This window comes from Marmota marmota, unplaced genomic scaffold, assembly GCF_001458135.2.
Source record: "Marmota marmota marmota unplaced genomic scaffold, marMar, whole genome shotgun sequence".
NCBI lineage: Eukaryota > Metazoa > Chordata > Mammalia > Rodentia > Sciuridae > Marmota > Marmota marmota.
In genome coordinates, this window is record NW_025999949.1 from 23,054,471 (window position 1) to 23,072,725 (window position 18,255).

At 36.6% G+C, this 18,255-nt stretch overlaps 1 protein-coding gene across 7 annotated transcripts in view; it reads left to right on the top strand.

The window, feature by feature from the left end:
- Window positions 1-18,255, top strand: part of Nsmce2 (NSE2 (MMS21) homolog, SMC5-SMC6 complex SUMO ligase) — a 224,494-nt gene that overhangs the window by 70,521 nt on the left and 135,718 nt on the right. For all 7 annotated transcript variants that reach the window (XR_007347192.1, XR_007347193.1, XM_015486465.2 and 4 more), the window contains exon 4: window positions 9,204-9,357. Coding sequence is in view for 5 of the 7 variants with exons in the window: in XM_015486465.2 (XP_015341951.1) it covers window positions 9,204-9,357 (154 nt within the window). In the remaining 2 variants the exon portion in view is untranslated. The remainder of the gene's footprint in view (window positions 1-9,203; window positions 9,358-18,255) is intronic.

Genomic DNA, 18,255 nt, shown 5'->3' on the forward strand with positions numbered 1-18,255 from the left:
CCCCCCCCCCCCCCTGCAGCCTTTAAAATTCTGTCCTTATTCTGTATGTTAGGCATTTTCATAATAATATGCCTTAATGTGGGTCTGTTGTAACTTTGTATATTTGGGGTCCTATAAGCCTCCTGTATTTGATTTTCCATTTCATTTTTAAGATTTGGGAAATTTCTGATATTATTTCATTGAAAAGATTGTCCATTTCTTTGGTTTGTATGATCGAGCCTTCAGCTATTCTGTTAAGTCTTGTATTTGGTCTTTTCATATTAGCCCTTATTTCTTGAAAGTCCTGTTCATGGTGTCTTAGCTACTTTTCTCCATGACCAACTTTATTTTTAAGATTATATATTTTGTCTTCATTTCCTAAACTCTGTCTTCCAAGTGGTCTAGTCTGCTGGTGATGCTTTCCAATGAATTTTTAATTTGGTTTATTGAATACTTCATTTTGAAGATTTCTGCTTGATTTTTTTTTTTCAGAATCTCTTTTTTTACTGAAGTGATCTTTCACTTTTTTCTTCTGATTTCTGTCCTTATATCATCCTTTACTTCACAGATCAGTTTAACTATGAACATTCTAAACTCTATCTCTGACATTTCCTCCACTGTGGTGTCAATGGATTCTGTTATTGAAATATCTTGGTTTGTGTGGGTGATTTGTTCCCTTGCTTTTCCATGTTGTTTGTGTGTCTGCCCTTTAACAGTATCGATCTGAGGCAGTAGAGTTTCTAGCCTGTGGACTAGTGTCCAGTGCCTCACCGTTTAGGGGGAGACAAGTAATAACAACAACCAATGCCAACAATATACAGCATAAACCAAATAGTTCATGCTATAACATCTACAGTGTTGTCACATGAACAGAAATGATGTGATCAGTTATTGCAAAAGGTTTTATAGTTTTGAGTGGTGAATGGGGAGAGAATAGATATGATGTAGGATGTGATGATTATGAAGAAGGAGGAGAGAAAACAGTAGTAAAAATTTAAAGAAGGAGAGAACAATAGAAATTGGTTTTAGCAGAAGAAAAGAGAAAGAATTCAGGGAAATAGATAAATGAGGAAAATATATAAAATAAAAGTTAAAAATAAATAAATAAAATTATACCCAAAAAACCTCCCAAAATATATGAATTAAACTTCCTAGTCCTCAACATACTGATCCATGAAAAATAACTGACTTCAAAAAAATGCTAGAAATGAGAAAAAAGAAACAAATATGAAGTATCCATGAACCATTCAGTTTACAATTAAGAGAAAAGAGACATGAAAGAAAATATATCTCGATGAAAAGTTAATGAATTGTTTCTGTTGGAGTCCAAAACAAAAGTCTCAGCTTCCCTTCTCAGTACTTTTAGGTGGGATGGTTTGGAGTATGATGTCTGCCCCACCCTCAGGGTGGGCTTACTGGAGTGGGAGAGGAAATCCTGTAAGCGTAGTTCCTGGAGGCAGCGTTTAATCTTAGGTAGGCTCCAGGTTCTTCAATTGAATTTTTATTAGTCTGAAGATATTAAATCAGCGCACCTCCGGGGCCCAGCAGTTTCCAGTCAACACTTGGAGATTGTGCCATATGGGTCTTTCCTGGGTTCTACTGGTACCTGGAGGAGCCAATTCTTAAAGTCCTCCTTGTCACCCAAAGACCCCATGTTTCCTGGTCTCTTAGGTTCAGTCTCCAAACTCAATTTACTCCCACCCCTGCCCTTTGGAATTCTAGCCAGGCACATCTCCCCCAGCTGGTTCTGCAAATGGTTGGACTGGAGGGTCAGGGGAAGCCAAGTGGGCTTCTGAGACCTGTATTCCCCGTATTCCACCCTTCTCCATGTTTGATTTTCTCTTGGTCACTGGGCACACTCATATTGTGTGGATTTGCCAGACCTGTATTTCAGGCCAAGCTTGGGTTGGCCAGGAATTGCCTCCCATAGCTGCTGGCCCCTGCAATGCATCTGCAAAATGGTTCCTTCTTCTGTCTTCTGCCGGCAACTGGGAGAGATGTTGCTTCTTTCCCGCACAGGATATTGTGCAGCATGCCTTTTGGGTTGTTCGAACAGTGTCTTTGATCTCTCCTCTGTCTGTACCTAGTCATGCCTCAGGTCTCCTACAAACATGGGTTCCTTTAATTCCTTTATCCCTCCACTTTGCTAGTTGGGGGACCACTCTGGCTAGTATTGGGGATTTCTTCGTTGTTTTATTATATCCAACCTCCTGAGTCCCGTTTCTGCTTTGAATGTACAGAATTAATTCCCAGCATAGTCCCTTTTTTTTTTTCACCCACCTTGCTGAGAAAGCTGCCTATCTGCTTTCTTAGTTTCACTCCCCAGAGCAGCCAGAAAAACAACCTCCTCTCCTCTATTCTACATCTTGAAAGATTCCAGCATTTTAAAAGAGCCTCTTTCTGCACAATAAGGTACCACTAAATTCCATTAACATCAAACCCTGTAAAATCTCACGTGAGAGACCCTGGTGACAAACATGGCATGTGGTGGTTCTATGGACAACAGAGGTATGGTAGATAGGAAAGGTGGTTTCAAATTCAGAACAATTTTCTTTTCATGTAAGAATTTACAGATGACCACTGAAGCTTAGGATATTTGCTTGAAATCCTGTGATTTTCATAAAGTAGAAGATGAAAGGGTGTTTGAATGAGTTGAAACCATCTGTCACTGACTCAATATGACCTCAGGTAAGAAGAAACTTGACTACTGTGAACTACCCATTCCTCATATCTGAAATTAAGATAAGGATACTTTTATATCTAAGTCTTTGATATCATTCAGAGGAAGAATGCTGCACAGGGTAACTTTTTGTTAACAACAATAGTTTATCCCACATTGTCCTTAGTATGGCCTGTGTTTAAATTGAGCCCTTTAGACAATTGCTTATGAAATGGTACCCTTCAACTTTGTTTTTTTAAACTCTCCTAGCAGCTGACACGTTACCTTCTGAGCACTTACCACAGTTTGTGATCATTTGTTTGGCTAGTTGAGTAATACTTGTTTCCCCTACTAGATTTCAGACCCTAATAGAGTAGCAACAGGGACCAATTTAGTATGTTAACTAGTACATCTCTAATACCTAGCATAATGCCTAATGTGTTAGACATTTGGTAAAAATTTGTTGAAAGTTTTATGAATAAACGAATAAATAAATGTGTGTTTCTGTGAGTTCTACCAACTCAAAATGAAACAAACAAAAAACCTAGAGAGGCAAAATCAGCAGTTTGGTTTCTTCTCCCTCAATATGAGACTCTTAATGCTCTATTCTCTCTATATAAGTGACTCCTGTTGGCCATAATCTTATAGTGGGCATAGTGCCATGAGAAATTTATTGGCATAATTTTCGGCAGCATAAATGTTTAGTAACAGATGCACATACATGACACGTTGCCTCATTCAGTTGCCATCTGTTGGGCAACTGTCTATTCTAATGGGATTGGTCCATTAGGACTAGTCCAGTAGCACTCATGTTTAACCTTATTCATTTTCAAAATTGCTCTGAAAGACTTGAAGCAGGAATGGTGTTTCCATGTCTGGATGGCTGCTGTTCACTAATGGTCTTTCACAACACCTTGGCAAACTGTGAAGTCCACTTAGTATGTCATAATGCTCAATAAGGAAGTATTCTTTCTTGGATGTTTTGTCAAAAGTCAATCCCATACTGGCTCAGGGAAATACACTGAGCTACAGATAATTGGTTCCAACAGAATTAGTGTATGTTGTGCAATGGCAACAGAAACTGGCATGAGATGAAGGGATATAACCCATGCTGGTCATCATTAGCATGGATGGTTTTGTTTGTTTGTTTGTTTTATTTTTTAAACAGGGCAAAGGCAGTATAGTAAACTGTAGAGAATATAGAGTGTTTCCATGTGTACATGCAATTAGGTTTTACCCAGTGGAGCATAATGATTCTCAGCCTGGACATGCCTTTTAATAAAACTTTACTAAGCCTTTTTGCTATATAAAGGCAGAGACAGTGTTGCCCTATATAAATATACCCAGTGCGTGACCAGTTGGGTTGGTGGTGTGTCATAAGTGTGAGACAGCTTCCATAAATGTCTCATTGCTTAGCATAATGCCTGGCACCCAGTTGGGGACTCAGTAAATATTTGTTTGATATATCTTGTGTTTTAGAAACAATTGAGGCAATTTTCTCTGGATTTCCCATGTGAAATCTGTTTTTGTGGCCTAGGATCAAGCTGTGATTTAGAAATTAGAACACTTAATGTACTAAGCAGATCACAAAGCAAATTGCTTATCACTAGTATGTGCCCGCTATAAACTTCTGAAGGCTATCCGATCTGCAAAATGCAAATCATTGATTGCATGTGCTTTGGGGGAGTCAGACATGTAACTGTGGCCATTTTGGAGAGAGTAAACCATCTAAGTCTTGGTTCAGTTACAGTAATGACTAATTTAATACTAGATTCTCGCATGATTACAGAAGTGTGTGAATGACTCAACCCATTAATATCCTTCACTCCTGTGATCTCCCCTCCCAGTGAAATAATGGCTGTAAGGCAATAATGATAATTGGAGGAGGAGGAGAACTTGACTTTGCCCTGTGGCAATAAAATGACACACTTTGAGTAATTACATATGCACACAGTATTGGGTGAAAGAAATGAGGAATATAATAATTTTATAAATATCATTAATATTTATGTTAAAGCACAGTGAAAGTAATAAGTAGCTTCAGTATCAGTGAAGACTGAGCTCTGTGTTTCTTTTTCCTAAAACAACTAGCCTCTGTGTAGAGTGGCAGAACCATTGGAGGCTTAGCTTAGTTGCTAACAGGCATTCACTGATGGCCTTCCTCTTGCTGACACAGGATGAGCACCACAGTCACAAGAGTGTTGGGCTCCAGTTAGCGTAGCTAAATGTTCACAAGTAGTTTTGAGCTGAAACTTAGTAGTTGGTTGAAGCGTCTGTGGATCTTTGGGGGATTATGTGTTTTTTCCTAGTGCTGCTCTATCTTTTTGAAGCCATTCATTAGACAAAGAGCTGGATATTTGAAGTGAGCCTTCGTACATTTTTCTCCTCTCACTGGAGTCACTAGTGACTTCAGCTGAGTCTGATGGAAACTTCTCAATCCTTGTTTACCTTGACCCCTTTTCCATCTTGTAATTTCACTTTGACCCATCTTGAAATTCCTTTCTAGACTTCTGACACTTTTTTTGGTTGTCTTCTTAACTCTTGTGGTTTTTCTTTTTTGACTCTTCTTAACTGCCCTTAAATGTGGTGTTCTCTATAGAGTTTTGTCTTGGTCTGTTTTTTTTTCCCTTTGGTGTGTTTCCATTTATTCAGTCTCCTTGGTGATCCCATTTATTTCCATTCCACATGGGTGTTTCCATGTCAGTCTTGCTGAGCTTCAGACCTGTATATCCAGCCATCTGAAGGTATATGTCACGATGATGATAACAGCGACGACAGCAACACAGCTTTGTGCTATTGAATACTCTGTGTCTGACTGCTGAATGTTTTATTGCTTCATTCCATTTATTCCTCAGCAACACTGTGCAGTTAGTGCCGTTATTATTTTCTTTTTCCAAGAGGGGAAATTAGCGGTAGGTGCATTTGCTTTCAGTCTCACGTGGCAGCAATCATTGAAGCTGAGTAGCAGCTCTCCTTGGATCATTTCCTTCATCACAGTCCCCATCACTGCCCATGGTCCTACACTTACTGTGAGTTTCCTTGTGTCTCTGCTTATCTAGTTCTGTAGGTATTTATGATTCCTGGAAAAGAATATTTATTGCTGTGCTTTCCCAACTGATCATCTTCGCTGTAGTTGAATGATCTTTCTCTAATGAAATCTGTTACTTTCTTTCTCTTAGTGTTTTTGGTTTGCATTTCCTCATTGACTCTTTCTTCTCAGTCCACAAACATGTTAAAGCCTTTATGCTGAAGTTAAAAGGAAAAGGTTAGATTTTTTTGATCATCTACTATGTGCCAAAGTTAAATACAAATATTATTGTCTACACTGCACTGAAGTGGGTATTACTGATTCCTAATTAGTGGTGAGAGAAATCCAAGGATTTCCAGAAAGATTGTCCCAATATCCACAACCAAGGGTAGACCCAGATTTGATCCCAAGGTCCATGTTTTCTCTCCATCACATCAATTTCACTTTACGCCCCTATTATCTTCTTTGTGTCCAACAAGTTTCTTAGCTCTTTCCCATGATCAGCTCCCATCTCTCTGTCCTTCCGTTAGCCACCAAACTTTGTTCATTTGTTTACACAAAATTTCCCTACTCCCTTTTCCATCTCAGGACAGCATAATTGGGCCTTCTTATGGTTTACCCATGCGTGGATATTGTTTGAGCATGGGTAAATGGTAGGCATCCAACCTGACACCAGGAAGTCCTCCTAACCTGGGATAAGTCTCACAGGAGGGTTGACAGATCACCAGCTGCAGGGCACTGTGCTGAGTGCCTGGTAATTAGATCCAGTGTTCTCCTTAGTGCTTTTCTTATTTGAGCTTTCTTACATCATTTTCCTCAAAAAGACAAGCACCTCTCTTAAGAAGAGAGAAAGGTATGCACCTAATGGTCTATTAGATCTTCTCCTCCCATCTTTGAGGTGTTTAAAATTTGTTCTAAAAAAAAACCCAAGCCATTCATATCTATTTCATACTAGAACAACACAACTCCAAAAATACTCCCCCTTATCTATTTCTCTTAAAAATACAAAGCAAGAAACCACTAAAATAGTTTAATCTCTATCTATTGCAATGATTTAAACAGATAATGAGTTGAATATTTTTCATGCTGTCATTGTGACAGTTAGAGTATATTAAGTTCTCTTTTCAGTGGCAAACCAGACCAAAGAGAAGATATTTGCTACTGTGAATTTACATGTATTTCAGCAACTTTCTGAAGGTCCTCACTGTGGGGGAAAAAATACATTGTTGTGTGAGTTTTCTTAGGGTATTGCTTATTACCATATTGTCAACCTCAAAATGCCTGTCTCTTCCATTCTGCCCCCTCCCAGTGTCTAACCTACTCCTCCGTAATAGCTGTTAATTAACTACAGGAGTTAATTTTGTTGGATGCATTTGAGTCCTTATTGAAAAAGACATTTGAGTTTACTTATCACCTGCTCAGATCAGATCTTTTCTAATCATCACTGATTGCATAATAATTTCAGACTGAAATTACTTTCAGACTGAAGGCCCACCTGATTTCCTTCCTGTAATGTAGCATTAACTTCTTAGGTCTCTGTGAGTTTGTTTTATTTTATAAATCTAGGAAAAGAGTCAATAATTTTTTTCTAAGAATCAGCAATTTATTTTCTAGGTCTAGTCTGAACTCTTCATGCTCTAGCTTTAAGTTTGTCTCATCTTGTTCTCTTGTGTAGAGGTGAGGATAGCTAGTTACTGTGCATAATAGCTCTTTTTCTCATTCATAGGCAGTATTAAATTACATTTCCACCTTCTTTTTTCCAAATTGAGCTTTATTGGTTCTTGAGCATTACAGGACTTATTTTAAATTTTTAATTACATATAAGACTTGTCATTAAAGCCTGTGTTTTCGTGACTTTTTAATGGTGAAACTAGCAATGGTTACATGTCATCAGTACAAGGAAACAGTTCTTACACTCTGCTTTGTAAATATAAATTTTAGGCATTTTGATATGCTGCTTAATTTTCATTTATATTCAGTTAATTAAAATACAGAGCAATTAAGCAAAAGAAAAATTATATATTTTTCCTCCGTGACAAAAAGTAACCAAAATAAGTAAGTTTAGGATAATCTTTTGATTTCATATGCATTGATAAATCAGAGAGATTAGAAATGTATCTCACTGACTAGAACCAAAACCAAGAATTTTTTGTATGTATCTTGTTGTCTTAGCATTATCTTTAACTAATTGGATGTAGAAGTAAGTCCTTTTATTTATTTCTGAATCTAAGGAAGGAGGAGATCAAGGTTTATGATCTCTTGAGTTGTCTTCCAGCCCCCACATTATGTACTCTAGTAACAATCATAGTTGATAAACTGTGGCTGTCAATGTGTTTAAGTTGTTTGTTTGAAATACATGTATTGAGCACTGCCTCCTATATGACAGATACTGGTAATAGTGTTAAATCAGATCTTTCAAAGATTTATACTTTGTTAGGGGGGAAAGTATAAAAATAAGAGCAATTGTATATTACTGGGGATATGGTAGAAGGCAGGGCACAGTGGTGATTTTGGTGAGCTTTGCTTGGTGACAGGAATATCTGGAAAGGGTCCAGATAAAAGAGACCAGTTGCAAAGGCCTGAAGAGCAGCCAAGGTGCAGTGTTGTAGCATCTGCTGCTGGGTTGTCGAGGCTGAGGTTGCAATGAGAAAGTAGAGACAGTGGCTCTGGAGCTTTTTCAAGGGATTGGAACATAAACAGAAAATGAGGAGAGGAAACGGATTACAAAGGTTGTTTGTTTTTTAAATATAGGAGTGAAGAGCCAGTGTAAAAATTTTGGGGGGAAACAGCCTCTAGAGAGGGAATGTTTGTTCTGAAGGAGATGAAGAAGTAATTAAGAACGAACTTACCGGTTGAGGATGGATAGTGGGAGAGAGGTGGATAGATGTGTGGTAACGCAAGCATAGCAAATGTTGATTGTGACATCTAGGAGGTGGACCAATGGGTGTTCACAGTACAATTCCTCTGGTTTTCTGCATGTTTGAAAATTTAATAATATGGCATAATAATATAATATTTGAGGGAAGAAGGACAGATTGAGAGTTTAGCCTTGAGGGGGAGAATAAGGGACATACTTACTCCTTTTTTAGCAGGAAATTGTGGAAGTTCAAGGCTAAAGCCTCACCTTCTTTTGTAATATAGGAGTCACTCTCACTTGCTGGGGCCAAGGGACAGAAGAAGAGGAGCTTTGATAAAGAAAAATGGAATAACCAGTGTGGCAAGTGGGAGGGGGCTGAGCAGACAGAGGGAAGAGAGGGCGATGCTCAGGTCCTGAGGAGGCTGCCTCACTTTGCAGCTCTCCCTGGGATTTCTCAGAGGACAGTAGTTAGTGGGAACAAGGAAGCACTGTATAGTTTGAGAAAGGAGATGTAGGATGAGTAGATGGGATGAATGTTTCCCTTCGCTGTTTACCAGCAGTCTTGCCCTCTGGAGGATTCTCTTTTCTACCTCATAATCTTTTTATTTGAATTACATGTTATAAAATCTTCTTAGCACTGTTACTCTCATTGAACTTGACAATTTTGTTGTCTTCCTTAGGTAAAAGAAGAACGTCCAGAAAAAATACCAGATTTAAAATTATTAGTAGAGAAGAAATTTTTGGCTTTACAGAATAAAAGTTCTGACATGGACTTTCAGAACAATGAAAAATTTGTACAGTTCAAACAACAGCTGAAAGAACTAAAGAAGCAATGTAAGTCAGCATGCTTTGCTTTGGTTTGGCTTTTTGAAATTAGGGAACTGACTTCATGAACAGTCCCGGAAAACTGATTCTCTGGCATTTGCTTATCTGCCTGGCTTGAGCCTCTTCCTAAGTTGCTTTTTATTGTTGTTGCAGTTCTGTATTTTGTCTTAACTTTTGGTTCAAATCAGCCTGTCCATTCTGAAAGCCAACAGTTTCCACAAAGTGCTAAGAAAATTCCCTAGCAGCTGAAGAAAGTTACATGTTTCTTCCCACTGCTGGAGTGAGGAATTGGGAAAGCAAAATAATGCTGAAAATCATTTTACTAAAATAACAATGGCATTTTTCAAATCTGAAACTGCTGTGCCAAGCTTTATGGTAGCCACATTTTGATTCTAGTTTTATTGCTTTGGAGTGATATTAGTGATGTTTTCTGAGAAAAACTTTTTCTTCTCAAATGTGGACCAAAATCCCCTTCACTATCACCTTTGTGTAGTATAAATTCCATGTGACTTGAAAATTGGTTGCCTTCTTAATAAACTATTATACTTAGGGTTTTTTAAAATATTTTTTTAGTTGTAGCTGGACACAATAACTTCATTTTATCTTATTTATGATTATGTGGTTCTGAGGATCAAACCCAGCGCCCCGCACGCGCTAAGCGAGCTCTCCACCGGTGAGCCACGATCCCAGCCCTATACTTAGGTTTTTTAAGGAACATAGTTTGGACTTGAAAATGAGAGTAAGGAAATAATTTATTATACAGAAACATTTTGTAGAGAGAATTTGCCAGAAATAATGTATCTCTTCAGCGAAGTATGGATACCCTTTCCTGTTTAACAATGTTATATAAATTGACTTTTTACATTAGCATCTATTTAGCTCTATTGTCTTTTATTCTTTTTTTTTTAGGATTGAAGTCTTTTAATTCTTAAAGCATTGAATAGTAAAGCAAATGATTTTTTTTCTTTCTTTATATTTAGTCTCCTATTACCTTCATTTTTGTGCACATGGGGCAGGAATGTTGTATTATGTGAGACATAATTCATTTCATGCCCTTATATGTACTTAGAGTAGAGATCCATATTTTGAAATAGACTTTCTTTTACATATAAGCAGTTTCTTTAAACTGATGCTGAGATCTGAAAAAAAAATGACTGAGGAAGCTGCTTTACTTTTGTCTATTTTACAAATAACTTGTTTCATAACTTGAAATATTTTGCAATCATGATAAGACTTTTGCTTTTACTGTAGATTTAAATAGTAAGCATCTTCCCCATATTTTAGGTCTATTTTTGTTGTTGTTGTTCATTGAATACCATGGCTGCCAAAATCTTTCTAGTGTAATTTATGCTATTCCCCCAAATGGGTAATAACCCCCAGAACAGATAATAATGTGCTAGTAGCTTTCTGATCTTATGGATGATAGTGAATTTCAGTTTCATTGTTGGTCAAAAGAGCCAGATGTGTTTTACTTTATTACATAGAGCCAATATTCACAGATTAGGCAGACCTAGCATCTAATCACAATGCCTGATTTTTAAAGGATTTTATAGTACAGAACAAAGGATATCCAAAAGAGAATTTTTTTCCTTTTTTGTTATTATTCCTAAAGAAAAACTATGAAGACTTTTAGAACAGAGTACTCCTGGTGAGGCATTTTCTAATTAACAATATATAATTCAACAAAATGATATACATTGGAATCATGATTAGTGTTTCTTTACTTTTCTCTAAAATGGGGTGTGGGAGGGAGATTTCCCAAGACCAACAGTACACCTCCTTTGGATAGACAGTTAAACTAAACTTTATAGCAAAGTAAATTTATATTGAAAGAAATGCTTCCTTATGTAAGGTTTCCCCATATATTATAACACTGGAATTAAAAGAACTTTCCCTATAATTTCCCCTAAAATATTCTTCCAAAAGTTTTTAAATCTTGAATGACAGAACAAATAAAATATTAATCCTCTTTTAAAATGCTCTGTAAGCTGTGTATATTCCATTTCCAAAAATGGAATGGGTTTTTTTTTTTTTTTTTTTGGTACTGGGAATTGAACCCAGGGCCGTTTAATCACTGAGCTACATCCCCAGCTCTTTTTATTTTTTTAATTTTGAACAGGGTCTTACCAAGTTGCTTAAGGACTTGCTAATTGCAAAGGCTGGCTTTGAACTTCTGCTTCTCCTGCCTCACCCTCCTGAGCTGCTAGCATTAAAGGTGTGCACCACCATGTCTGGCTTAAAATGGAATTCTTAGTGTAGAATTATGAGCACTGCCAATTAAAATTTTATCATGTCTAGTGGATTTTAGTTCTTAGATTTTACTGCTACAAGTATCCTGGTTAGGATCAAGCTTTCACAATATTTGTGGTTCCAGGTCAGAGATACACGGTGATGTATAGATGAGCTAATTTGTTTTGAGAGATGTTCTAGAGATACAGAATTACAATAATTTTTTAAGATTGGAAAATAGAAGCTTGGGGAAAAGTTTGTTTCTCTTGCCTGTTTTGACAAAGTAAAGGCTCAAATGTTTCTTTGTATATACCTAAAGGGTTCTTTCATGAAAATAACCATGGTGTTTTCACTACCTTTATTATGTGAGAACATGAATTTGTAGGATTTAATTTTATCAAATCTGGATCCAATCAAAGAAATTCCAAGAAGCTGTTGGGTGGGGAGAGGTCCAGGTGGAGATTATGTGACAGGCAGGCAGTCCTCAGGGCACTCTGCTGACTGTAATTTGCTCCCCCTGATGGAGCTCAGCAGCTGGTCCTCACACTCTTTTGGTCCCATGCTGCCCTTTTACTTTTTAAATTTCTTGAGCACCCTAGAGAACTATATCTGTTGTTTATCCTATTAGAAATAAAAATTGAGGGTTTGTATGTTAAAATAAACAGCATTTGATATGAAATCTAACTATATTTTTTAAACCTAAAGAAAAGTTGCTGAGAAGAGTGACACTGTTCTGCATTTTTGCAAACATCTTGGATTCTGACTTAGAGGCAGCTAGATCCTCATCTGTGCTTCTGCATTTGGTCTGTTGTGATACATTGTTTTAGTTTTAGTAGACTACATTGGTAGTTGGACTTGCAGACCACCAGAAGGTCTCATTTGCAAACCTCAGATCTGAGCCAGGGATTGGTTACCAGATTTGTGGGCCAAATCTAGCTGCCTTCTTGTTTTTATGTGGCCTGCAAACTAAAAATATTATATTTTTCAATTGTTGGAATAAAAGACTATTTAGTGATGTGAAAATTATATGAAAATCTGATTTCAGCATTTATAAATAGTTAAATTAGAATATAGGCATGCTCACCCACTTGTGTATCATTTGTGAGGCTTTACACTATAATGGTGGTGTTGAGTAGCTGTGGCACAGATCACTGGCCCACAGAGCCTATAATACTGTGTGGCTCTTTGTAGAAAAAGTTTTACTGATCCCTAGATAAAAATCATAATCAGAAACAAGAAGATTTTTTTTTTTTAATTTTAGATTATTCCCCCTAAATACCATCCATTTGTCTTAGGTATGTTCAGAACACCTTGAGTAACCACTAAATGTGAATCATTGCAGTTGATGCTCTGAAATGAATAAAAAGCAGAGACCCTGTACTTGGAGACAGTGTATGCAAACATGAAATAATGCAAGAACAATTTATATTGAATTAAAAAAATCAAAATTAAAAGAAAAAACAGAAACAAGTATTTTACAATGTAAGATCTAAGTAAGGAGGGTCAAAATTGGAATATAGATTTTATCTGCCATGCTAACATTGCCAGTCATTTATAAGTGTCTCTATAGTCCAGTATATTCGGACAGATTCTGAGGCTCAGTTCAGGCCCAGCAGGAAAGAAATGTACTAAAGGCTTACAGTGGGAGAGGGAAGGGACACTACAGGTGCCCTTTACCTTCTCAGATACAAACTTCCCAGATCTGCCATGCTCATTTAAAGATATTATTTCTCTACAGGTAGCATACTTTAGTTGCACATAGCAAATTTTTTGTATGGTTAATTCTTATACATATTACTTGCCATTATGTTCAGCTTTTTTGAACAAATGACATTATGCCTTGGGGAGGAAATTATTGGGAATATCACCCCGATTAAATGAAGTACCGGCTCTTTGCAAATTCCAAAAGCTTGCTTTAAACTTAAGTTGTTGAGGAATTTAGCATAGCACAGTGGAAGGAATATGAGCTTATTAGCAACCAGAAGACCTGGGTTTGAGTCACCTGATATGTAACCTGTCCTCCCCGCAGATGCCACTGATTTTTCTTGCTTCTGATTCTTGGAGTCATAGAAAATCAAGATTGGTTGAAGATAACTTTTATACTTCTAGATGACTAAGATGGTGACAGTGGTGATAATTGTGTTAGGCAACAGTTTCATGGAAAATAATTCTGTTTCCCTAAATAGTAATCATATTCTTACTGAGAGGTTGTCAGAAAATAGTGTGATTTGGCTTCATGTAGTCATATTCAGGCTTTCTTGGATTATATAATTTTAATTTATTTAAAAGTATGTTAAGGTAAATTTTTTGTCATCAACTTAAGCTGTCTTTACTACTGTAGTCATGGTTTCTTGCAATTTTAACTTCTGGAGAACTTAATTAGAATGAGTGAATACTTCTGTGTAGATACTCAAGTCACCAAGAAATCTTTCTAGCATCCTTTATTCATTTATTTACCTAATGTATGATTAGCAGACATCATAAATTTAGTGCAGATCACAAAAGCAGGATTGAGGATTGTAGATAATAACTGATACTTTGAAACTTTCAGGGCTTTGTTTTATAGTCAAAAATAGAGTTGACTGAATCTGAGCTGTTTTGTGTTTTAAAATTATTTAATGTGAAATTTAAATTTATTAGTACATTTAAATTCTGAGTTCCAGTGTGCCTCATTATTTTTTTTTTATTTAGAATTTGCTAACTTGAAGGTATTTGCCACAAATTTAATACACTGTATTAAGGTCATTGTTACATGTAGTATATAAAATATGGAGAAACTTGGAAATCATTCTTAGTGATGGTAATATTTGTGTCATATATATAAAGACAGGAATTTAGTGATTACATAGATTCACTTTAAGCATATCCAGTCTAGATCTCAAAACTGATTGAGAGAGAGAGAGAGAGAGAGATCAATCGATAGGTTTCTAGCAGTACAAAAGGATTCACTTAGGGATGCCATTCATCAGGGGGTTCCTCCTCAGAAACATTAGTTGCCTCACTTTACCGTTCCTCCTAGTGGCTGTCCTTTTCCTTTAGCATCTCTTCAGAACCAGAGCAGATGGCCGGGACTTACATGTTTTGCTCACTGCTATACCCCTATGCTCTGGCATGAGGGTTAGACACGTGACACTACTACGCAGAGGTCCTTGATGGTCAGCAGAACCTTCAGGAGAATTGTCATATGCTTGAGAGCGTCTGTCCTGTCAGAGAGACACGACATGCCTGAGGTTACAATCCCCACTTGAATCTAATGTATGAAATATGATATGTCAAGAGCTTTGTAATGTTTTGAACAACCAATTTAAAGTAAAAAAAAAAAAAAACAANCCCCCCCAATAAAGATTAATTCAAATTAAAGAATTCAGTAATGGTGGGGTTTTAATCTGGTTATTAAATTATCAGAGAGCTATTTTATCTTGATGAATTAACTTTTCTACAGTTCCTTTATTCTGAGCAGTAAAGACATCCATCTGCTCCACATTCAGTCTGTAATTGTCCCATTCCTGTTGGATGTTATGAAAATGATAACAAGACTTTGTTTGGTGTCTGAGCACTTGCTGGATTGTGATAACAGTAGGCATTGTTGGAGTGTCTACCTATGCATTTACAAAAGGGGAAGTGGTATGGTACTTGCCTACTTCATATACATTATTATTTATTTCTCACAACTCTCCTAGGTGGCTTTAGCCATTTTGCAGATCAGAAAACAGGCAAAGAGATAGGGCTGTAATTCGTAGTAGACAACTTGCTGACGTGTGTATGAGGCCCAAGTTTGATCCTCATCCCCTCAAAAAAAAAAAAAAGACAGAGGTAGTATAACTTACATTGATCTTAAGTGCTGAAATTCAAACCCAGGTTTGGTGACCACACAAAGCTCATTTTCTTTTCTCCTATACCATACCAACTTTTGAAAATACTTTATGTGTTTTCCCTTCTTTTAATTCAGCCATCATATTTATTTCTTGAAAATCATATGTTTGAGTCTCCCAGGTCATAGAATTACATTGATGTACCCTGACATCACTGAGGGGAACTTGCTTTGTTTAGCTTAGAGAAGATCTCTTTTTTGGCCAGTTGCATTCAGAGTCGGGGAGTCAGGATGATATCAGGCATCTCATAGCAGTCCTTCTTTTCCAGATCCCACGGTTTTGGCAATGTGTTCAGTAGATTGTGCCTAAGAATATTTTCGGTGTGAATAGTTGCTAAGTTATGGCAAAGAGGAAGAGGATATTTATTGCATCACAAGTTTAGAACAAGTTCCATGAAATTTATTTCAAGCATAACAACAATAATCTCTTGCACATATAACATCCATATGTGGAAAAGGAATGCATGAAAAATGTAGGTTCTGTTTTTAGCAGACCAAACACCATATAATAAGAATCATGGAGGAGACATATTTACCCAGTGTCTCGCAGTCAGGAGGCCTCAAGAATAACAAATATGTTCAGGGGGAAAAGGGAAGTTTTAGAATGAGAGATGGCTATAATTAAATTTGTAAAGAAAGATTCAGTTATCAAGGGACACATGAGTCAGCGGTAAGTTTAAACACCTGTGAACTCTGGGTGTTTCTCTTATTGTGACTTATTTTATGAGTGTGATGTTATCCATGCTCAGAAAGCAGCTGGGATCTAAGTAGGAAGACCAAATCATATGTGTCCCAGAGCCAATGGACATTATACTTAAGAATATAATTATCTTGTCAAATTCCTGGAGTGGAATGATTGAAGTTTTGTAATTGTTAGAAAGGGAGTGTCAGGCAAAGTTATTAAATATTTCTAATACTTCATTTTTATAGATATGCATATGTTTGATTTTTTTGGAAAGAGATTTTAAATAGAATTTTTGCAGCTCAGTTTATGGTGTGTTATTGTTTGTGCTTAGCAAGTGATCATGATTTAATCATTAATCATTCTGAAAATTTAAAGTAAAAAAAGTATTTCAAAGCCAAATAATAATTATTACCAAGTTAATAATTATTATTTGGCTTTGAAAAGTAGCTATAATTAAAGGTTGTTATATGTGTATGGCAGCATTTACAAAAGGGGAAAAACTAGCTCTTGTATATGGAAATTCAGAGCCACTGATGTGAAAATGTATTGCTAGTGAATAATATTTGAATCAAGCAAAGTGGTATAATTTTGCACATTCAAATAATTATACTAATGACTTGCTACCATCAATTTCAGTTTAAGATTTTGGAAGCATTAATGTGGTACAACAAAAGACCTGACTTAAACACTGATGAATGAGCTGTGTCCCCTCTGGCAACTCAGTGTCTGACTCTGGATTTCACATCCTTATGATACTTTGTGACATGCTCTGTTGCTAAGGTAGTGCTGCCTCCTCCCCCCTGTCAATTCTAGGATGTTTTCTTTGAAACTCCATATCTGGGAATCTCTCTAAAAGAGAGATGTTCTGAAATAACGGGGCGAAGTTTATTCAACAATATCTTTTTAATATTATTTATAATGAATGTATCAATCATAATATGACAGACAAACAGTAGTTAAGTAAATATGCTGCATTGACAGTGGGGTTGTTTTGCATTTAAAAATGATGTTAGGGTAGTTTTAATAGTCTTAGTAAATAAATGCTTATGCTATTAAGAGTTTTAAAAAGCAGGATACAAAGTTGTATGTTTAGAATGATTGCAATAAGTATGCATTCATGTAAAGCAGCCTTGTCACTTTGCCCTTGAAAAAAGCATTCGTCATTCTTGTAAAAAAGGGGCTGCCCTTCGTATATGTAGAAAGAAGAAGAGGCATGTTTGCAAGCCATGTGTCTACATTTCTATTATTTATAAGATATATCTTATCTTAGAAAACAGTTTCCAAATATGATTATATTTAATCCTTACAAGTGGTCGATTAGTATTATTAATCCTATTTTCAGATCAGGTTCTGTGAGATCAAGTGTCTTGCACAATTCTCTTGCCCCTCTCAAATTCTCTTGTGTTCCTTTGACATCAACACTTCCCTTATTCCCAGCACCTGGCACCTATTGTTAGTTTTAACTTTTCCAGAATGTGTAGATGGAACAGTACAATATGTAGTCTTTTGAGAGGTTTTCTTCACTTGTCAGAATACATTTCAAATCCATCCCTGGTGTGACTGGTCCCAGAAGTTTGTAGCATTTTGTTGACATATGGGTGGGCATGGGATTTTTGTACATTCACTGGTTGAAGGTCTGTCTGTAGGTCTTCAGTATATTAGGGATTCTTTTACAGACATATGTTAGATTTAAGTGGGGTCGCTTGAGATTTCTGGGTCCTAGAACTTGACATATGGGTGGACATGGGATTTTTGTACATTTACTGGTTGAAGGACATTTTGGTTGTTTCCAGCTCATGGCCATTATGAATAAAGCTGCAGTCAGCATTCATGTACAGTTTTTTATGTGGATGTAAGTTTCATTTTGGGTAAATATCTAGGCCTGGCATTTCTGCTTTGTATGCTAAATGTATGGTGTTTACCTAATAAAGAAAGTGCCTAACTCTTCCAGTATGCAATGTGTGAGAGTTCTAGTTGCTGTGCACGCTTACCAGCACCTGAGTTATTTTGGTTTTGTTTTTAATTTTAGCCATTTTAATAAGTATGTGGTGGTATCTTATTGTAGGTTTTATTTGTTTTCCTAATATTTTAATATTTTGGATTTTCATGTCATATTCATGTT